General features: G+C 55.0%; 1 protein-coding gene across 10 annotated transcripts; it reads right to left on the minus strand.

Moving 5' to 3' along the window:
* Positions 1-57: 57 nt before the first annotated feature.
* MTSS1L (MTSS1L, I-BAR domain containing) lies at positions 58-21976 on the minus strand. 10 transcript variants are annotated; one of them, XM_023514098.1, is made up of 17 exons: positions 21885-21906; positions 21339-21433; positions 17330-17391; positions 17160-17233; positions 16289-16373; positions 16118-16209; positions 15952-16026; positions 15632-15640; positions 14584-14741; positions 14180-14287; positions 13245-13342; positions 11588-11810; positions 4082-4156; positions 3667-3843; positions 3331-3496; positions 2433-3204; positions 58-1951 (listed from the first exon to the last, which is right to left on the minus strand). In XM_023514098.1, the coding sequence occupies exons 4-17, from the start codon at positions 17176-17178 to the stop codon at positions 1894-1896; spliced, it is 2115 nt and encodes a 704-aa protein (XP_023369866.1). In that variant the 5' UTR covers positions 17179-17233; positions 17330-17391; positions 21339-21433; positions 21885-21906; the 3' UTR covers positions 58-1893. The 10 variants fall into 10 exon arrangements, with proteins under 10 accessions (XP_023369866.1, XP_012661606.1, XP_012661609.1 ...); XM_012806152.2 differs by lacking the exon at positions 21339-21433 and having other exon boundaries at positions 21885-21976; XM_012806155.2 differs by lacking the exon at positions 21339-21433 and having other exon boundaries at positions 11588-11714; positions 17330-17394; positions 21885-21974.
* Between the last annotated feature and the right edge of the window lie 6 nt (positions 21977-21982).

Here is a 21982-nt window from a genome sequence, read left to right on the forward strand (position 1 = left end):
TCAGAGGGGTGCAGGGGGTGGGGGTGGCAGCCCAGAGAAGCCAGGCAGAGGCAGAAAGTTAATTACAGTACGACTTTATTAATACTGGGATCTTCACAGTGCATTTGTTACTTGTAGCAGTGACTATTTAAATCAAGGGAAGGATGGAGTGGAGGGGGTGGGGTGGGAAGGAAAATTTATCCAAAAACTGACAGAAAAGAAACAAAATGGTTCAGATGGGAATGGGACAGAGGGTGGAGAGGGTTTAGAGGAGGGAGAGGAGAAAGGGTGAGTAGGGAGCAGGAGGGGTGGCCAGGGCTTGGAAAATAAATTAAAAAAAGGAACAAGTTAACAGCACCAGAAAAGTTACTTCAGTCAAAAGATGCTTTTGAAAAGAATTTCTCTGTACAAAATGAAAAATGAAATGAACGTAAAGAGGTCCCCCAAACCAAAGTTTGTGACAAAGGATGGTTGGCTTGGATCCCGGGGGGTGGGGGGGTCGCTAAATCCAGGAGAAGGTGGTGGAGGGGCAGGTCAGTGTGGGGACAGCAGGTTAGAGAGTGGGGAGTATGTACAGCCCCAGGTCTGGGGAGGTGCGGGGTACTGTCACGCCTGCCCCTCCCTGGAAGCCCCCTCCCATCAGGACCTCTGAAGCCCAGGGTGTCCCCCTACTACTGTGGTGCCACCTCCTGCCCCCCCTGCGCCTCACTGTTCCCACCACACATCTTACATCCTGCTCCATCCACCCATCTGGGCAACCCCTCAGTGGAAATCCCCTCCCAGAGCTCCCCCAACTGGTCACCTGCTCTACTGCCCCTAAACTGGGGCTCTAGCATCAGCCTGAGCTTGGTGGGCTGTGCACTTGAACCCAATGATAGGTAGGGCCTGTTCTCTGTCAGCATTGTCTGCTGGAGCTCTCTGCCTGCTGGGGCATCCTTGGTGCCCCAGACCCATCTGTCACCCTGCCAGGACCCTAGTTCATGGCACAGAACTCGTAGGACGTTCAGCCTGGGAACAATACGACCTTACTCTATATGGACCCAGGACAGTCTGGTTTCCTGACCCGAGGGGGGCTAGGCCCTGTGGCCTGTATTCCTCCAAGCCCCGCTGCTTTCTCTCCTGACCTGTGGGACCTCCAAGAACCCCTCTGCTTGCCTTAGGCGCACGTGCTTTTACCTGCTGAGACTTGGCGTGACTTGGTACCTGGGGAGGGAGGGCAAAATCCCCTTTCCCCCACAGCCAGGACAGGCTGAGCTGTGGCAGGAATGCCATAGGAAGGTGTCTCCTCTAGCAACAGAGAGTCCAAGCCAAGCTCCCCAGACTTGCTGCTGCCTGGCCCTGTGGCCTGCGCAGACCCAGCAGACATGGGGGCCCCTGGGACCCGAACAACAGCTTCCTCTGCATTTGGGGGAAGCCAATTCTACCCTTCCCTTCCTGCCATGGCCACTATGGGGGGCCTTCCCAGACACACACCCTGTATTGTCATCTTGCTCACGCACAGTCCTTGTCCAAAGTCACCTCCCTCTTATTTTCATAAAATAAACTCCCACCCCCCTCTACTGCTCCAGCCTTCACCCCCCCAAAAAGTGGCTAAAACCATGACCAGAAAGTGCCACCAAGTTAAAGTATCGACATGCCCAGATAAGAACCAGACATCTGAAGACAGCCCCGAGGTTGGCCAGACGACCTGGCCTCGGGCCTCTACCCTGCTGTCCTAATTTCTGGGGGAGCTGCCCTGTCCATGCCCCCTGCAGCCAACCTCCTGGGGAGGGGAGGCTGCAGTGGGAGCCACCTTAGGGCCCCCAACCCCTCAGGTAAGCCCCCTGCATTTCCTCCCTGAGACGCAACCTGGGCCCCCAGGCTCCCTTTCCCCATGGTGGGCCTGGCCTCCCAACTTCCACCTGCACAGATACCTCAGCCGACTGGGCCCCTGGTCCCTCCACAGCCGCCCTGCCTCCCAGTGGACAGCAACCTGGGGAGGCAGAGAGAGGGCAAGAGGGAAGGAGGGCACTCAGGTGAGGGTGAGAAGCAGCGGGGACAGGTGGCCTTGCTGTGGGTCCCAGGTCAGGTGGGGCTGGGATGGCCAGAGGGAGGCCTGCTGGCCCCTCTCCCATGGGCAGGGGCTGTGGCTCTGATGCTCACTGGGGTATGGAAGAGGCAGGGCCTGTACGGAGGAAGGGGACAGAAAAGTATAAAATGGGCTCCAGCCCAGTCCCAGGCCCACAGGCTCTGTCCTGGCAAGGTTGTTAAAGAGGTCACCTCCTGTTTAAATGCTGGAATCCAAGCCTGGTGTCTCTTTCCATAGAGTGGCTCTGCCTCTTCCCTGGCCCTGCACTCTCTCTTGGCTGTGCCTTCGCTCTGAGCAGCTGCTGCTCACAGGCCAGGCCACCTGCTCACATGGAGGCCAGAGAGGGTGGGGAGGGCGGTGCCATCATACAATGCGGGGTGCTGACCTGTCATTGGTGACGGTCCTGCGGAGCCGGACCCCACGCCGGATGGCCACCAGCATGTCTTCAGCTGGGGGGTCACTGGTGGCAGCCGGAGGCGGGGTGGGTGTCTCCTCTGAGAGGGTGGCCGACAGGGTGGTGGGGAAGGGGAATTGGCCCTCGCCCAGGGCATGGGCGCCTGCCACCAGCTCCCCCAGCTTCTCCACCAGGCTGTGCCGGTTTGCAGCCAGCTGTTGCTGCTCCTCGTCCTCAGCTGCCAGCCCAGACCCCGCTCCGACCCCTGGGTAGCTGGCTGCCTCTGGGGATGGGCTGCCCCAGGCCGTGTTGGGCAGGCTGAGTCTCTTTGGGGAGGCCTTGGCGAGGTCTGCAGCCAGTGGGGAGGCGGCCTCATCAGTGTAGAACACACACTCCTCGCTGCCTGCCCGGGTGGGCCCCACGTAGCCGGGGGAGTCGGGCACCGTAGGTGTCTTCACTGGGACGATGGGCGGCCGGATGGGGATGGGACCGGCGCTGGACAAGGCGCGGCGCACGGTGGGCTTGGTGGAGGGTGTGCGGCGAATGGTGGCCACGCCGGGGGGTGCGCCAGAGGGCAGGCCACTGGCTGTTGGCAGCCCTGCAGTGGGCAGCCCAGCGGTAGAAGCTGGGCGCTTGGTCTGGATCAGGCGGCGGTAGTTTTGGGCGATGTTGCTGTTTCTCGGGATGGTGGATGACTTGTCAAACTCAGGAGGGCCCTCGCTGTCTGCATCCCCGTTCACAGAGTAGCAGTCATAGTCGGAGCCTGGGGACACAGCACGAGGTGAGCCCGGGTGTCCCCTCGCCCCCACGCTGGACACAGAGAGGGCCCTCTTGTGTGGCTGAGTCCCAGCTGTCCCTGGTAGGGCTGTGAAGAAGGTTCAGGGCCTACCTTGGGATGGGATGGTGTCCTCGGAGCATGAGGGAGTGGTGGTCTGCGTGCTATAGCCACTCGAGTACTGCAGTGAGTCTCGGCTGCTCTTCTGGTGCTCAAGACTCAGGCCCCGGGTCAGCACCATAGCCAGGTCACTGGCTGCAGGGGACACCTCCTCACCGTGCTAGGGGTGGCAAAGTATAGGTTGAAGCCTTGTTCCCCACTGCCTCCTCCACCCAGACTCTAGGAAGCCTTGGTGGGAGCTGGCCCTGAAGACCACACGCTGGGCCTCCTGGCACTGACCTGGGAGTGAAAGAAGGCACTGGCAGGCTACTTGGGGAGCTGCCCACCTACCTTGGCTGCGATGGTGGCAGGGGACATCCGGGGTCGCGGCACCTCCTCCCCACTGGGGCCCATGGTGCCCCCGCTGGCAGGGCCTGGCTCTGTGTCTCGAAGGAGTTCCACCCGGTCCTTCCTCCGCTGCAGGGTGGTGACTGACGGCTGCTCGTGAGGGCCGGCCTTGGACCAGTCCTGCAGGGTATAGCAGCCAGGTCAAGGCACCCTTGGCCCTGCTGCCTATGGCGCAGGACCCCTCACTGTGGCTGAGGATCAAGGTGTCCAGGGGCAAGATAGGGTGTCCCAGGAGGGACCAGATGTGGCAGTGTGGGGAATGACCAGGTGGTGCTCAGGTGGCTGGTCTCACAAGGACAGGCTGACCCTGGGCCCTCCCTGTGGTGATAAGTCCTGGGGCCGGGCCGGGGACACTGACCGAGGTGGGGGAGCTGCACTCGCTAACGGACTGGCAGGTTTCCGAGGCCTCAGAGGACGCAGAGCTGGAGGACTTCTGCCATGCAGAGGCGAGCAGGTGGTTGCACAGACAGACATGGGCCGGCGGGTGGACAGGGCAGGAGGCAGGGAGGAGAGGAAAGAACAGTCCTGGTCACAGTGCCGGCATGCAGGGGCCAGTCTGACTCAGAGCCTCACCCCACGCACCCCTCGGGGCCATGGCTGCCGAAAGTCCACAGCAGAACGCAGCAGCCCAGAGCACACACATGACACTGACCACCCTGTGGTCCAGCCTCAGAACCACACATTCTGAGGACTGACCACAGGACTAGCTTGACAGCCTGGATGTGGTGGGCGCACAAAAAAGACAATAAGGGTGGCAGCTGGATGTCTGGTTTGTGTAGCTGGGTTGATGGTGTCACAGTTTTCTCAGAAAAGTGATGGTAAGGGGGAAGTACAAAGTCCAGAGTGCCACCCAGCACACGCTGAGCTGAGCTGCCTGTTAGGTCTCTACACACAACACAGGCAACATGTTTCCAAGCCTGGAGTTCAGGGAGAAGTTGGGTTGGAGCTGTCAATGCAGTGGTTGTGGGGCAGGGTGAGGCTACCCAGGCAGCAAGTGTAGTTAGAGACCAGGACCTGGCCTGCAGGGCACTGACACTTAGCAGCTGGGATGAAGAAAGAGACCAGCAAAGGAGCACAGGGAGCCACCAGAGGAAGGCGAGAGCCACAAGCAGGCGACGGTACCAAAGTCAGGACAGACGCCTACCTCGGGGTTGGGGCAGCTGTGCCGATGCTGTGAGGCCCATCAGCTGAGGGCACAGGAGGGTCCATGTAGACCCCGAGGAGGCTGATTTCAGCAGAATGGGCTGGGGGAAGCCCATAGAAGGGTGGACTGAAGTGAGAATGGGCAGCAGGGTGGACTCAGTGCCCTGGGAGGAGCCCCACACTCCAAACAACCACAGAGAATGAAGAAAAATCAGTGTGGGCATATGTGACAGGCAGGGTTCCAGGGCTGTGTGTGGCAGCGTGGAAGAAGGGGAACAGTTCTACAGAGGAGAGGGTCACAGAGTACTGCTCACCCCACGAGCTGAGCTGGAGGAACTAGAAAGGGATCAGCACTCACTTTAAATTCTCCAAATCATTTTTTTTTTTTTTGAAACAGAGTCTCACTCTGTTACCCTGGGTAGAGTGCCAAGGCGTTATAGCTCACAGCAACCTCAAACTCTTGGGCTTGAGCAATGCTCTTGCCTCAGCCTCCAGAGTAGCTGGGACTAAAGGAACTTCCTTAATCTGATAAAGAGTATCTGTAAAATTATTGATGCTTTTCCCACTCAGACTGGAAAAAAGACAAGGAGGCCTAGTGGCATCATGTCAATTCAGCACTGGAAGTCTTAGCCAGTGCAATAAAGTAAGAAAAAGCAAAAGGAGCTGAGCATGGTGGCTCATGTCTGTAATCCTAGCACTCTGGGAGGCCAAGGCGGGTGGACTGCTTGAGCTCATGAGTTCAAGACCAGCCTGAGCAAAACTGAGACCACATCTCTACCAGAAATAGAAAAACTGAGGCAAAAGGATGGCTTGAGCCTGAGCTGGAGGTTGCTGTGAGCTGTGACACCACAGTACTCTACCCAGGGAAATAGCTTGAGACTCTGTCTCAAAAAAAAAAAAAAAAAGCAAAAGGATTGGAAAGAAAAATGATCATGATCTGCAAATGACATAATTGTGTACATAAAGTCTATAAAAGAATCTACAGACTATCAGCATTAATACATGATTTTAACTAGGTTATTTGATAAAAGGTTAGAAAAAAAAAATCAACCATATTCTAAATACCAGCAGCTAACAGAAAAAAAATAGACCCTAAAATGCCAATATAATTTATAATAGGATAAATAAACATCAAATACTAGGGAAAAAAATCCAACAACAGATTGCACACAATCTTATACATGAAAACCACAAAACATGGCCAGGCACGGTGGCTCACACCTGTAACCCTAGCACTCTGGGATACCCAGGTGGGTGGATTGCCTGAGCTCATGGGTTCTAGACCAGCCTGAGCAAGAGTGAGACCCCATCTCTAAAAACAGCCAGGCGTTGTATCGGGCACCTGTAGTCCCAGCTACTTGGAGGGCTGAGGCAAGAGAACTGCTTAAGCCCAAGAGTTAGAGGTTGCTGTGAGCTGTGATGCCACGGAACTCTACCAAGGATGATAAAACATCACTGAAAGAAGGTAAAGCTTGAGTAAATAGAGAGACGTCTGCAATTCCAGTCAAAATCCCAGTTTTTTTTTTTTTTTGTGGGAATGGAGAAACTGATGTTGAAATTTATATGGAAATGCACAAGGCCAGAAACAGATAAGGTGATACTGAAGATTAGCAAAGCTGGAGGACTTTAGTTACTGATATCAACATTTTCTATGTAGTTAAAATAATTCAGATGGCACAAGGACAGATAAGTCCACCAGTGGAACAGAATACAAAGTCCAGAAATAGCCACACACATGCAGGCACACCTGATTTATGACAAAAGCAACACCATGGGAACGTGGGTAAAAGGCGATGCTATTGGCTGAATGTGCCCCCAAATTCACATGCTGAAATCCTCATACCCTAAGAGGAGGTATTAGGAGGTGAGGGCTTTGGGAGGTGATTAGGTCCTGAGGGTGGAGCCCTCATGAATGGGTTCAGTGCCCCTTATAAAAGAAGCCTGAGGGAGTTATTTTTGTTTTTTCTTTGAGACAGAGTCTCACTATATGTAGACTGCTGTGAAGTCACAGCTCACAGCAACCTCAAACTCTTGGGCTTAAGTGATTCTCTTGCTTCAGCCTCTCAAGTAGCTGGGACTACAGGTGCCTGCCATGATAGCCATATTTTTTTTTTTTTGTATCTTTAGTAGAGATGGGGTGTCACTCTTGCTCAGGCTAGCCTCCAACTCCTGAGCTCAAGCAATCTGCAGACCTTGGCCTCCCAGAGTGCTGGGATTATAGGTATGAGCCACCACGCCCCAGCCTACATTTCTGTTGTTGATGAGCTAGCCAGTTATATTACAGCAACCTGAACGGGCTAAGAAATGGTCCTGGGTCAGCTCAAAAATCAGTATGCAAAAAAGGATCCCTATCTCACAACGTACCCCACTGTCACCCTACACATAAATATAACTCAATTCTGGGTGGTGCCTGTGGCTCAGTGGGTAGGGCGTTGGCCCCATATACTGTGGGTGGCGGGTTCAAACCCGCCCCTGGCCAAACTGCAACAAAAAAATAGCTGGGCATTGTGGCAGGCGCCTGTAGTCCCAGCTACTCGGGAGGCTGAGACAAGAGAATTGCCTAAGCCTAGGAATTGGAGGTTGCTGTGAGCTGTGACGTCACAGCACTCAACTGAGGGTGATAAAGTGAGACTCTGTCTCTAAAAAAAAAAAAGCAACTCAATTCCACACAAGCTGTGGTTTAAATAAAAAAGGTAAAAACAAGCAGAACACAAAAAGCGCAAACAATTTAAAGGATGGATAAACTGGGTTATACTACTAAAACTAAGAACTTCTGGCTATTAAAAGACCCCATTAGGAGAGTAAAAAGGTACCTATAGCATGAGAGAAGGTAACTGATGAAAGACTTGTATCTACAAAATATGAAGAGTTCTATAAGTCCATAAGAAAAAGACAGACAACCTAGTGGGAAAGTAAGCACAGGATTTGAACAGGTCTTTCACAAGGGAGGATATTCAAATGGTCTTTAGAAGTATGCAAAGTAGGCCAGGCATGGTGGCTTAGGCCTGTAATCCCAGCACTCTGGGAGGCCAAGGACGGTGGATCACCTGAGTTTAGGAGTTCCAGACCAGACTGAGCAAGAGGGAGACCCCCATCTTTAAAAATAGCCAGCGTTGTGGCAGGTGCCTGTAGTCCCAGCTACTCAGGAGGCTGAAACAAGAGGATCGCTTGAGCTCAAGTGTTTGAGGTTGCTGTGAGCTGCGATGCCACAGCACTCTACCAAGGATGAGAAAGTGAGAGTTTGTCTCAAAAAAATAAAAAGTATGAGAAGGTGGCTGCATGCAGTGACACATGCCTATAGTCCCAGCGACTCTGGGAGGCTTTGGTAAGAGGAACACTTGAGCCTAGGTGCTCAAGGCCAGCTTGGGCCTTTTTAATAAAAGACCCTGTCTTAAAAAAAAAAAAAAAGTACAAAATTGATGAGCCTGAGCAAGAGTGACACCCTGCCTGGGTGGTGGCAGGTACCTGCTTGCGGTCCCAGCTACTCAGGAGGCTGAGGCAGGAGGATTGTTTGAGCCCAGGAGATGAGCCACTGCCTTCTACCTGGGGTGATAGACAGTCTGTCTCAAAATAAAAAAAACAGAGGTACAAAGAAGGTGTTCAAACAGGGTGCAGTGGCTCACATCTGTAATCTTAGCGCTCTTGGAGGCCAAGGTGGGTGGATTGCTTAAGCTCATGAGTTCGAGACCAGCCTAAGCAAGAGCAAGATCCCATCTCTACTAAAAATAGAAAAACTGAGGTAAGAGGATCAGTCAAGCCCAAGAGTTGGAGGTTGCTGTGAGCTATGATGACGTCATGCACTCTACCGAGGGCGACATAATGAGACTCTGTCTCAAAAAAGAAAAAAAAATACAGGGTACTATTACTACCATAACCAGCATGTATCCACCAGAATGGCTGAAACAGAAAGGATGCAAACTACGAAGGGCTGGTAAGGAAGTGAAATAGCAATAAACTGTCATAATCCTGCTAAGTTGGCAGGATAGCTCTGGACAACTGTTAGGACCTAGCAACCCGGACACATGTGCATATTGTGACTCCGAGATTCCGGCCCAGAGTATAGACACACACAGGGCTGCACAAAGGACGGTCACGGCAGTGCTATGAGCAGCACCACAGCCGGAGTGGCGAGTATCCCAATGTCCTGAAAATGGTTAAATAAACTGTACATGCACACGACAGAATGCCGGGCAGCAGTGAGAGTGACACGCACCTCCGCCTGAAACTCGATGAGTGGGATGAACATCACCCCGAGTTAAAGCAGCCAGCCACAGAGCACCCACACTTTATGACTCTACCTACATGGAAAAGGCAAAAGGAGTCTGGGAGGACAGTGGTTACCCTCTCAGGGTACTGCAGTGATTGAAGGAACGCTGGGGACTTCTGGGGTGATGGTTGTGCTGTTCTTTGTTCTTGGTACTGGTTACATGGGCATGATGTATTTATGTCCCTACATGTACAGAATAATTCAATAAAAAAGCTCCTTTTTTTTTTGAGACAGAGTCACAAGTGTTGTCCTGGGTAGAGCCTTGGCATCACAGCTCACAGCAACCTCCAATTCTTGGGCCCAAGCGATCCTCTTGCCTCAATTTTTCTATTTTTAGTAGAGACGGGGGTCTCGCTCTTGCTCAGGCTGATCTTGAACTCATGAGCTCAAGCTACTACCTGCCTTGGCCTCCCAGAGTGCTAGGATTACAGGGGTGAGCCACTGTGCTTGACCTAGGGTCTCACTCTTGTCGCCCTGGGTAGAGTGCTATGGTGTCATAGCTCATAGCAACCTCAAACTCTTGGGTTCAAGTGATCCTCTTGCCTCAGCCTCCTCAGTAGTTGGGACTACAGGTGCCTGCCATAACGCCCAGGTAGTTTTTCTACTTCTGAGTAGAGACAGGGTCTTACTCTTCCTCAGGCTGGTGTTCAACTCCTAAGCTCTAGCAATCCACCTGGCCTTGGCCTCCCAGAGCACTGGGATTATAGGTGTGAGCCACTACGCTCGGCCTCATTTCCTGGTTTTGAGAATTGTTTAGTGTCCCAAAGGACATCAACGTTAGGCAGACTGTGAGAGAGGCATGTGGAAACTATTCCTTTTGTAACTTTTCCAAAAGTCCAAAATAATTTCAATTATAAAAAGTTAAAAAAAAAAAAAACCAACAACCCTCAATGGGTAAATAGCAAAGAAAAGAAAAACTAGATTGGAAGATAGACCTGAAGAAGTTATCCAGAATCTATGTGAAAAAACAAGGAGATGGGAATGATGAGTTAGTTAAGAGATGCAAAAAGACAGAATGAGGTGGTCTGACACACATTTAATTAGAATCCCAGCAGGAGAGGGCAGAAAGAATAAAAGAGAGAATAAAGACAATGGCTGAAAACTCCCAGAACAAATGAAAGACGCGCATTTTATAGTTTGTACCAAGGGAGGTTAAAATAAAAACAAATGTACATCATTAGATGCATTGTAGCAAAACTAAAGGAAAGCCGTAAACGTGGCCAGAGGGAGATGTCAGATCACTTACAAACATCACTTACAAGGGGCAACAATGTTACTGACCACAGACCTTTCAACCAACAGTGAGAGCCACAACAGTAGAAAAATAGCTTCAAACCGTGGAGAGACAATAACTTGCCACCCTGGAATTGTGTCCCTGGCAAAACTAACTTTCAAGAAAGAGGATGAAATAAAGCATGTCTATAAGTAAAATGAAAACCCAGAGTTTCCTATTGTGGACTTATTCTAAAAGAACTTCTGAAAGATGTTCTTTACTTCAGAAAGAAGGAATCTAGGAACCTGACCTTAGAAGGTCTATTTGAGATGCAAGAAAATATGACAAACAAACGTATAAACATAGGGGTAGATCTAAACAAATACTGTATGCATAAAATAAGAAGAAGAACAACGTCAACTGTAGGCACTGTTAAAAAAAAGGGAGAAGGGAGAAAGGGGTGGAGCCTGTGGCTCAGTGAGTACAACCCTGGCCCCATATACTGAGGGTGGCGGGTTCAAACCTGGCCCCAGCCAAACTGCAACAACAAAATGGCTGGGCGTTGTGGCGGGTGCCTGTAGTCCCAGCTACTCGGGAGGCTGAGTTAAGAGAATCACCTAAGCCCAAGAGGTGGAGGTTGCTGTGAGCTGTGACAAAATGAGACTCTGTCTCTTAAAAAAAAAAAAAAAAAGGAGAGAGTAACATAGGACAGCTTTTGAGAGAGTGGGTGATTGAAGTTAAACTATATTAAGGACCTTGAATTATTCATGAGGTGGGGATGTGATTTTGCTAAGTATGCATGGTAAAATTTCAAGGTAACTTGTAAAAGAAAAGAACTATAGCATAATTTGCAATCCAGTAGAGGGGAAATACGAGAAAAGAAAAACAAAAGGCAAGAGAAAAGACAAATGTAGCACAGAATAACAAGAAAAAAGGTGTAAGTCCAAATATGTTAGTGATCATAACAAATATAAATGGATCAAAAATGCCAATCACAAGATAGAGATTGTCAGATTGGGTAAAAAAGAAAATCTAGGCATATGCTGTTTACAAGAGACTATCTAAAATATAAAGATATGGTGAATTTAAATGAAGAAAGATGGAAAATGATGATATAAATATTGACTAAAATAAAGGCCCTGGGGACCTCTATGCTGGTCTCAATAGCTGTTGTGGCCCCAGGCACGGACATTCTGAGACTGTGGCAGCCCACCCCAGCAGTCGTCTGGGTGCCCCCTCACCTGGCTGGTGATGTCTGAAGGCATGGGCGAGGGGGGCTTGGAGTAGGTGGCATCCTGGGAGACGAAGCCAGAGTCATGGGAGGAGACGCTGGAGAGGCGGGTGGTGGCGGTGGCTGGCTGCGCCAGGCTGCGGTAGCGACAAGTGGAACTGGGTGAGTATGTTTGGGCACCCCCTGGCCACGGGGCTCCGCCACCCTTGGCACTGCTACTGCTGCTGGGGGCACTGGGAGGGTGGGGTGAAGGAGGAGGGCAGAGCAGTCAGACAGGGAGACACACAGGAGTGTGTTTGGGAGAGGATGACAGATGAGGGTAGGAGAAAGACGTGAGGGGCAAAGGAAGGAAAAGACAATGTCAGACTGGAAGGTCCCAAGACCCAGGTACTACAGAGGAGCTGTGTTCTGAGATGGTGTGGCAGGGCAGGGCTAGAGCAGGGGACACTGAGCCCCTGCCCCTGGAAGGCCCCAGGGCTGATGGGTCTATGGTCAGGACATGCCCAGGATGAGTTAATCTGTCTCGTACTCTGTCATTAACAACAGTGTCCTCAGTTTAACCGTAGGGAAACTGAATGAGGTGTCAAACCATTAGAACCAGACACAGCCAGATCATATCTAAACTGCCTTCTCAAAGTCTGGTATTTGCCATTCAATCCTAATTGGATGTCTAACATAGTGATGGTCTGTTGGAGGACAGAGGTCACCTTCCAGGTGGGTCTTGAGGCCCACCATCACTCTCATTTCCTCCCTGCCTTGAGAGTGTCCAGCCCTGTGTGACTCAAACCCTTGGGCAGTGTCCTTGGCTCTCCTGAGCGTGACCCTGAAGCTTCCCAGCCCAAGTCCGCCCTGCAATGAACTCTCCTTCCTGTAACCACCCTTGGCCCAAGGTCTATGAGCCTCCTGTGGTCCTGGGCTCTCCTCTTGCTGAAGAAGCAGCTGATCGCTGTGCCTGGTTTCTCCCAAGCCCTGGGTGTCTGTCAGAGGTGATTCTGGGGAGAGGGATGCCTGGCACAGGGGGTGGGGACACCACCACTGACAGGCTCTGAGCTTGCTCGAGGAATGCTGAATTGTAAATATCCCCTCCCAATCTGGCCTTGGTGCTAGCTTGAGACACGGCCCTTGCTCCTGAGCTTGCCAGTGACTGAGCCAGCTCCATGGGACTCCTGGGGCCAACCCAGGGTGAAGTATGAGTCTATGGCAGCTCTTAGGAACAAGCCAGGCTGTCCTTTACTTATGGCCTCAGCAGTGTGTCCCCAGAAGTCTTGCTAACCCTCCCCATGCTGGGCCTGGCAGAATTCAGTGGTTAAAAGCTGGGACTCTGTACCTCAGTTTCCCCTTCTGTGAAATGGAGACAACACCATACCTGGTGGTGTTAGGATTCAATTATGAAAATGCATAAGCACAGAATCTGGTGCATACTTAATGCTTTCTAAATGAGACGGCGACTGCCTCTCCCCTACCTACCTGCCAACAAATGTCCCAGCCAGAAGCAGCCTTGGGAAGATAGGAAATATCTCCATTTGCAAATGCTTTGGCTGATCTACAAGGTGTGTAAATCTAGGGCCCTAAAGTAATTTCTCCTAGCAAATTTGTCAAGAGCTTCCCCATTCCCTTTTGGGATCCTGCTCTCCTCCCTCCTCTCTGTGAACCCCATCCCCACTGACCTGCACATGCTGGACTTCCGGGAGCTGGAACTGCTGGGTGATGAGGGGGGGGTCTGGTAGGACCAGCTGTAGTCTGAACCCTTCAGGTCTTTGATCACCTGGACAAGGATACACATGGGGGTTACTGCAAAAAGCCTGAGAGCTTATAGAGCCAGAGGCCCCCCATTCTTGTCTCAATTGTGAGCCACACCCCAGGAGAAGACCTGGGAGTCTGAAGCCCCCTCCCCAGCTTTCTCCTAATGTGGGGAGTAGGGAAAAATGTGGCAACAGTCATCCTTCTCTGAGCCCCTTCAGCTCACACACACTGAGCATAGATTGAGTCTAGCCTGGGCAAGGTGAGAATGACCATGACACCATGGGGTTCGGTTCAAATTGTTCCTGTACCCCTGTGAGTTTCAGTTTTCTCCTGTGAATTGGGGCCAACTGCCTCTATCTGAAAGCACTTTTGGGAGGATTCAATGAGATGACCTGGGAATGTGCTTAGTGGAGTGTGGGGCATGCAGTAAGTGCCTAAGCAGTGTAATGCTCCATGGACTGTCAGGTAGGATTGGTCCAAGTGCAGTGGGAGCTGGGTGGGGGGTGAGGAGGGCAGGTGTGCCTGGGTCTCAAGGTGTGACAGGGTTTCTTGGTGTGAATGGGAGCCAGGAATCTCTGGTGGGGGAAGAGAGCCTTGAAAGGGGCAGACTCAGGGTTCCCCCAAGGATCTAAGACTTTGGCCATGTGCTCTCAATCTGAAACCCATGTTGGGTCTGGGCAGATCACCTTGTCACCAGGAACAGGTGCTCCTGGACATCCAAAGTGGCTGTTGGAAGGCATCTGGTCTTCTACCCCCAGCTGCCTCCTCCAATGCTATCCCCTTCTTTCCTCTGCTGTCCCCAACCAAAGCAGCCCATCTCCTCCCCACCTTTGGGCCTTGGCCCCAGGGCCATTCGCACCTGCTCGCTGGCGGGAGGCAGCTTGTGGGGCTCTGCGGTCAGTACCACCAGGTCATCGATGATGCCCTGCAGGTGGGTGATCTCTCCCAGCATGGTCAGCTCTCCATTCTGAGAAGGCAGCAGCCAGTCAGACTCACTGCCCACCCCTCCTGCCTCCCTGCTAATCCAGGCTGCTGTGGGTGGGCAGAGGCAGGGCCCTGTGCAGACCCAATGGTTGGCGCTGCCACCAGTCTGTCCAGACCCACTTGGGCACAGTGAGCTACGAGCACTGTCTCTGGGTCAGAAGCACAAGGCCCTGACATGCCAGCCAGGCCTCAGTGAGGGGTGGCCTTCCTTGGAGGTCAAGAGGTCAACCCTAGACTCAGCCCAACCCGCTGGGGCCTCTGAGTCACCAGGAGACCCACCACCACAGGCTGCAGGAAGGTGATGAATGTGCAGAAGCGGCCTCGCTCCTCAATCAGTGCCCGGCGCACTGCCTGCTTCTCCGTCTCCTCCAGCAGAAGGTACATGTCATTGACATCTTGCAGGGCACTGTCCAGCTGGGGCTGCAGGTCTCCTTTCCCTGGGGGAGTTGGGAGGAGAGGCCATGCTGGGGATGCTGGCCCTGCTCACTGCACCCATGGCTCAGGCCCCCTTGGTGGTGCCCCTGGCCATGGGGCTGGGTGCTGCCACAGGCCACGGGTCTGGGGAAGGCAGTCAGGACTCTGGGACTCATGGAGGGGCTGGTCCTACCAGAGCAGGTGAAGAAGACACACACACGCACAGGAAAGACACCAAAGCTGCAAAGCCACCCAGGACCTAGGGTGGGCTGAGCCTTGGGCAGCCCCAGGGTGGCTCTTGGAAGCCCAAAAACTCTGTGGACCCCTCAGGCACTCTCACTATCTGTGGCATAGAGCCCCTCACCTCATAGTCCAGGGAGGTGGGGTAGAAGCAGAACAGAGCAGAGCATGGGGCTCAGTTATAGGCTAGGCCACCGGAGGGTAGGGTCAGGAGAGCTAGGGGCTGGTAGTTGGGGACAGGGCCAGGGCGTCTTGGTGTGGGCCCCTGCTCAGCTCAGAAGCAATGCACAAGGACAACAGCAACACAAAAAAGCAGTGAGAAAGAGAGAGGTGAGAGGATGGCTTAGAGGAGAAGATGAGATGGCAAGTGGGGAGGTGATGGGCAAGGTCACAGGGCTGGCCCAGTGGGGGCGGGGCAGCCAGGGCCTATGCCCCCCACCCTACCCCTGCCGCCCCTCCTGGCCTGGCAGACTGACCCAGCAGTAGCCCCAGCCTCATCCCTGGCCAGGGGCCCCAGGGGAACTGTGCCCCAGGCCCCTCCCTCGGTGGACCAACCGCCTTCCTCGCTCTTCCTTGGCCTGGAGAGGGTCCTTCCAATGGCCCTGAGCTGGGGGAGACAGACAAATGCAACAAGGACGGGAGGAGTAGGTGGAGGGATGGACATTTGACTTACCAAGTAGCTCTACAGGAAGGATGTGGGAGGAGAGGAGGAGAGACAGAGAAAGAAAGAATGTGTGAAGGACAGCCGGATGGACAGCGCCACTCCTGGGGGCCTGCCTGCGCCTCTCGGGCCACCTGCTGCCTCCCCAAGGGAGGTCCTGGGCCAGTCTGGGGTACAGGGGGCCACCCTCTGTCCCACCCAAGATTGGAGGGGCCTGGGCTGGGGAGTGAGCCCCTGTGTCTTGGAAGATGCCTGGGTGACCCAAAGGGCTGTGAGGGGGCTATGGTGGGGGCCCTGTGGGGCTGTGACCGGGTGACAGCTGTTGCCTCTACCTTTGCGTGCCTTCTTCTGCAGCTTCAGCGTGTCTGAGGACTTCTTCTTGATCTCATGCCGAGCCCGTTTGTACTCTGATCAGAGGGGGAGACGGGAGTGCTACAATCAGGGAGGGTTCCCAGAGCAGCCAGGGGGAGAAGGAAGCCCAGTGAGGGCCCTGCCCACCTTTTGCGTGGTCCTTGTCTAGCTGGTTGGCCGACTTCTTCCAGTCCTCGATGCGCTCCTGCAGGGGGTTGATGAGGCTCTCCAGCAGTGCGCTGCGGGCGGGCAGGAGAGTGGGTCAGGCCCGCCAGGGGGTGCCCCACGACCGCCCCCGCCTTCCGCCCGCCCACTCACTTGGTGAACTGCCGCAGCTTGGTCTCGATGCTGCGGTGGCGCATGCACATGCGCGTGAGCGCCGAGCCGATGTCCCGTGTGGCCCCTGGCGAGGCAAGCGTGCGGCTTGGGAAGGGGCCCATCCGGGCCTCCGCAGTCCCATCTCGGGCCACTAGGGGGCGCCTGGCTCGCGAAGGCCAAACAGGGATCCTGCTGGACCCGGCGTGGGGAGCTTGATTCTTAGTCTTTTTTGAGCTACTCATAGATGTCAGAGCCCTGGTCATCCTGGCTACGCCAGTCTCCTGTGGCTGCGGTACCCTGCTGTGCAGGCCAGGAACCTCCCCTCTCTCCTACCTCGGAGAGGCCAGCGCCAACAACTATCCAAGCAGTGACCACCAAAATTCCCCTCCAGCCCTACCAGGAACCTCCTCCAGGGGTGCCCAGATGCAGGCGTGAGAGTGCAAGTACACGCCCAAGGATGGGAAGGAATAGGAGTCCCAGGTCTCTGCTACTCTGACCAGAAGGCAGTGGAGACGCCATGCCCAACAGAGCAATGGAGCGCTCACCTGGCCCCATATGCTCTCAGAAGGGCATAGAAGGGTGCCAGGAAACCATAATCAGGCTCATCGTTTGGAAGCGTGAATGAACTGCAGCTGAGGGGTCAAGTGAGCTGCCCACGGCAAGAAGGGAATCCCTCTGTGCGTCATGTCACCACACCCACTCCTGCTTGCATGCCTCTTGTGAGGGGGGCTCACTCTCTCCACAACCAGCCCATTCCATAGGGGAGCAGACTCTGGGCCTGGCTCCTCTCCCTGGCCCATACCCTATGCAGACTTTCCAGGTCCCAAGCCCACCCTAGGTGTCTCCAACTCCCAGCCCCGCCCCTCCCCACCTCTGGTGTTAGTAGCCATGTCAGCCACTTTCTGGAAGGCATCCAAGAAGGCCACAGCAGCCAGCACAGTAGTCCTAAGGAGAAGGACAGTGGTGTGGGTCATCAGTAGGTAGGATGTCCCCTCATCTTTCATGTGCCCCTTCCCAGCTGGGGTACCCCCGAAGCCTCACCTCAGCTGGGAATGTAGCTTTGTGGCCTTGGAGTTGAAGTCCTCCCAGATGGGGTAGGAGCTCTGCTGGGCAGATGGGAGAGGAGATGCAGTGAGCCCTGTGGGGCTGCACTGTTCTCCCTGAGCCGTGTTCCCCCACATGCCTCATCCAGACTCTGGGCAGTTTCTGGGAGAGTGGCCCTGTCCCCACAGAGGAGGAGGCTTTTAGCCCTCTGGAGGACAGAAGACTGAGGACAGAGCCACCAGGCATGAGCAAGGCCATGGCTGGGAATGGGAGCCTCTGCAGACAGCTGGGAAGTCTGTCCTACTGTCTATAGTGGGCAACCATTTCGGCCTACATCCCTTAGGGACATGGAAGCAGTCACTGGTAGGTTCCATCTCCTTAGGGTTTCCCAGGGGCCTGTCAGGGAATGTGGGAGAGCCCTGTGAGGGCACAATGTTTTCAGAACACACTTGGGATAGTGGGTGTTTACCTGCCCACCTGGCTTGGAGATTGAGGTGCAGTGTGGAGGGCAGGCTGGCAAGGTGTGAGGCATTATCAGGTCTAAACTGGGGCTTCCAGGGGCCCTGTCCTGTACTGTGGAAGTTGCAGCTGGCAGGCTGGCCATCCAAGGCCAGTAGCAGTGGCTCCCTGGCCCGGGTAGGCCATGGCTGCTGCAGGGCCAGGCCAGCCAGCCCGGGACAACCAGGCCTCAGCTGAATGGGGCCTTGTGCGGCCAACAGAGCCACCTTTCTCCACCCCCTTGTGCCCCTCCCCTCCTGGGAAACAGTGTGGCCTTTATCCCAGCCTGGCCCAAGGCTCAAGTTGGGAGGGGGTTTCCCAGTAGGGAGGTCGGGCTCTTGGAGACCAAGTTGTCTAGTCTGATGAAGGGGCTTTTCTGGCTAATGCACTTTCTCCATGGCTGCAGGCTCCTGGAGAAACCTCAGCCCTGGCCCAAGGGCCCTGTGGTAGCTTCAATCCTTGAAGGGCCCCAAGAAGGGCCTGCAAAGCCCCAATATGAAGAGGCTTCTGACCTTCCCCTTCATGTAAGATGGTGCACCTCAGGCTGGGGCATTTACGAGGAAGGGGATGGCAGAGACCTAGCTCCCAAGGCCTCAGAGGGGGATCTGCCCAGCTGGAACCCCAGGGTGGGCTCTGGCTGGCTTCTCCAGGTGAGGAGAGAGTTTGCAGGGGTGGTGAGATAAGTGGCCACACCAAGTCTCAGAACCTCTCTCCCCGCCCAGCCAGACCAGTGTCCAGTGAAAGCAAATATTTGAGAATCCAGAGACTGGAGTAAGAAGGGGAGACTGTGGGTGGGCTCAGGGTAGAAGGGACTGGGAGGCTATCTCTGGCAGTCCCGAGGAGCTGACGTATGCCTGGGACACCTCAGGGCTTTTATGAAAGGAGGCATCCTCCTACCACTTAGACCCTCCCCTCAGTCTGGATGCCTTGAGGAGACCTCCCTCCAAGGGGCAGAGAAGATGCTAGGGGTGTGGAGCTTCAGAGCCAGCTGTCCTGGCGCCTAGGAAATCTTCTTAGTCCCCTCAGCAGCCCTGGGGCATTTTTAGAGATTAAAGCCTCTCCAGTAGGTAGGGGACAAGATGGGGCATGGGGGAGGCCAAGCCCGGTTTCCCTTTGGCAGATGGATCTGGGATTCCACCTCTTTCCCCGTGTAATCCATGCAGAACCCCAGAAACAGGGAGTTGAGGGGCCAGAGCAGCCAGTGCCCTAGCAAGTGTCCTCAGCCTTCACCTGGTCCAAGAGAAGAATGCTAATTTTGCTTCCATTTTACAGATGAGGAAACTGAGGCCCACACAGATTAGCTGACTTGTCCAAGGCCACAGGGTGGCAGGGTGAGGATATGATTCTGTGTCTCCTTGGTCACTGTACTTCAGGTAGAGGGATCCCCTGACAAACAGGACAATAAGCACCTGAGCCTCAAAGCTGGGGAGGTGGGAGGGATTTCAGGGAGGGGGACAGCTAGCTTTGCCCCAAGCGGTGGCTGCTCTGGAAGCTTCACAAGGTGGGGGCTTGTCATTAGAGGTGCCCAAATGGATAGGAAATGAGATTGGGGGGGGGCATCTCCTTAGTCTGGCAGTGGACATGGGATGCAGGTGAGCAGCCCATGGAAAGATCCCAGAGAGGGAGCTTTCCAGGTGGCCCTGGGCCAGGGCTCCCCTAGCCTGATTCTGCACAGGACTGGACCTACCTCCTGGGATCAGTGTGGGGACTCAAGGAGGCTGTGTGGAGGGTGACCAGCATAGGCCCGTGCACGGTAAGCACCCACGGTAATGCTGGCTGAAGAAGAGGATACATGCCCTGCCCCTTGGCCAGGAGCCCTCAGCAGAGGCCTGGCCAGGGCCCATGTGTCCAGGTGACACCCCTCACTCTTGGGGGGGGGTAGGCAAAGATGATGACCCCATTTTCTAGATGGGCCAGTGCTGGGTGGAGGTGCCAGTCCCTCTGCTGAAGGTCTGTGCCTAAGCCTATTCCTGTGGGCAGGTCCTTGGCCCCACTGGCCCTTCCTGGGCTTCAGTAGGCAGCCTGACACTAGCGGGCATTTGGCCTGGTCTTTTTGAGGCACAGAAGGCAGTGAAAGCTCCTGAAGGCCTCCCCATTCCAAAGCTGGTGCCCTCCTCCAGGCCGTCTAGGCTCCAGGCATAGTTTGGGGAGCTCCTCTCCCCTTCTATACCCCTCAAGCCCAGGGTCAGAGCCTTCCAGAGGCCCCAGTGAGGGCTGTTGTTGGGCCTGTGCATGCACTTGTGGGGCAGCCTCTTCTTCCCTGGAACCCCTGCTACCTCTGCAGCTCAGGCTACGGAGGGCAACAGCCCCAAATCCAGGTGGTCAGCCTCCAGGTGGCCCAGTTCCTTCCTCTGCCCTGAGCCAGGGCCCCTGAACACATGCATGGTAGGGACATACTCATACTTGGCATGAACCCAGGTGAAACCTCTCCCATTTTGCTTCCAAATGTCAAAAGATCCCACCTGATGTCTAGCCTGAACCTTTTGCTACAATCTGGGCCAAATTTCCTTCTGTCTTATCCTAAAGTTCCTTCCAAACTGGCAGGAGACAGAGGACAATCCTGGTCCTCTTCTCTAAACAAAAGCTGCTGCTCTTTGCAGTGGTTGCTGCAAGGCTGGGGTTGAGGGGGAAGCGCCCCCTCAGTCAGCCCTAGCAGTGGTTGGTGGGGGAGGGTGGTCTGGGCTGCCCAGCCCCAGAATGGGACCCTATATGGCCAGGGCTGTGAGGCCCACAAGGCAGGTGGGGCTGCTGAGGGCCAGTTGAAGGGACCTGCAGGTAGAGGTAGACACAGCTGCAAGGGATGGAGGTCCCCTGGGGAGGGTGCCAGGCCAGGCCAGCTTTAGGCCTTTTCCTGGGGGGCAGGGATCTGGCACTTGCCCCTGTGGTTGTTCCCCTGGCAGCCTGGGAGCCCCGACCTCACAAGGGCCTGTCCTAGCACTGTGGTGTGTGGTGTCCCTGGCCTCCCAGTGGGATTCTGTGTTGTATACTTGGTGAGTGTGTGCTGGGCTGGTAGAGGGGTATACTCAGGAGTTTCTGTGGGGAGCACCGTCCCAGTTCTGTCCCTTGCTCCTCCTGGCCCTTCCATCCTTCCCCTTTATTCTAGGAAAGGGGCAGAAGAGACAGGTGGGAACACCAGGTCCCAGCCCCTCCACCTTCTCATTGGAGCTGAGTTTTTTCTACCTAGCCAGCTGGGGCAGCTCTGCCAAAGCTTGCCTTCTTTAGGGGAGAGAGTCCCCCTAAGCTAATGAGGGCTGAGGTCAGGAGCAGACTCTAATAGTCTCCTTAATGACCTTGAGCCATCTCCAGGCCTCAGTTTCCCCACCTGGTGGGGTAAGCCAGGAATGAGAGGCCTGCTGCAGCCTGACCTTGGGGAGCGGGGCCTGGGCTGGGAATGGTGTGGGAAAAATGTTCCCTTGGGGTTGTTCCACTAACCCAAGCTTTATCCTGCCCCCTCCCAAGGTGATGGTAAAGGCGTTATCCTTGGATGCAGGGAAATCGGCCTGGAGACCTTGACATCCAGAGCTTCCTGGGGCTTGTGGGGGGGGGGCGGGGCGGGGCGGGGCTGGGGGCGGCAGTCGCAGGGTTAGGCTCAGAGGCCTCTGGCTGGGAAGGAGTTAACGGTTCTCCGCTTTATTATTTTTTCCTGCTTTGGCGGTGACAGCATTGTCTGGGCTCCAGGCCGTCGGGGAAGGGGTGTCGGGGGGCATGGTGGTGGTAGGGGGCGGGGGGCTGGTGAGACCCTTCAAGGGTTGGAGCCAAGCCCCACTCACGGTCTGGGGGTCTGGGGCACAAGGAGCCCGCGTGTGCGCAGGCTCGGGTCGGGACCCCAAGGGGCGACCCTGGGTACCGCGCGGACACCCCGACACACGGGCACCCACACCCCCAGAGGAGCACCCGGAGATACGGGCGCACAGACGCAGGCAGTACACGTTTAGACAAGGACACACAGACACCGCGGGGCGCCGCCACAGCAGGGCACGGCTACCCGCCGCCACGCGCCCCGGAGGGGACACGCACCCGAAACGCGCGCCCGACCCCGCCGCGCCCCGGTTACCTTCATGTCGTTGACTATGGCCTGGAAGAGCCCGCCCAGGGCGCCGCACTCCTTCTCCGCTGTCTCCATGCTCGGGCCGGGAGGCGGCAGCGGCGGCG

The sequence above is a fragment of the Otolemur garnettii genome, unplaced genomic scaffold (genome assembly GCF_000181295.1).
Source record: "Otolemur garnettii isolate 467f Iridium unplaced genomic scaffold, OtoGar3 scaffold00047, whole genome shotgun sequence".
Classification (NCBI taxonomy): Eukaryota; Metazoa; Chordata; class Mammalia; order Primates; family Galagidae; genus Otolemur; species Otolemur garnettii.

Excerpts from the sequence above, each read along its gene's own strand:
- MTSS1L (XM_012806151.2), bottom strand. The coding sequence starts at position 21,953 with ATGGAGACAGCGGAGAAGGAGTGCGGCGCCCTGGGCGGGCTCTTCCAG. Across the intron at positions 14,288-14,583 it reads CCTTCCTGCAGCCTGTGGTG|AATGGAGAGCTGACCATGCT; the intron begins GTGGGTCTCCTG and ends CTGCCTTCTCAG. Across the intron at positions 4,157-11,587 it reads CTTCAGACATCACCAGCCAG|AAGTCCTCCAGCTCTGCGTC; the intron begins GTGAGGGGGCAC and ends TCTGCATGGCAG.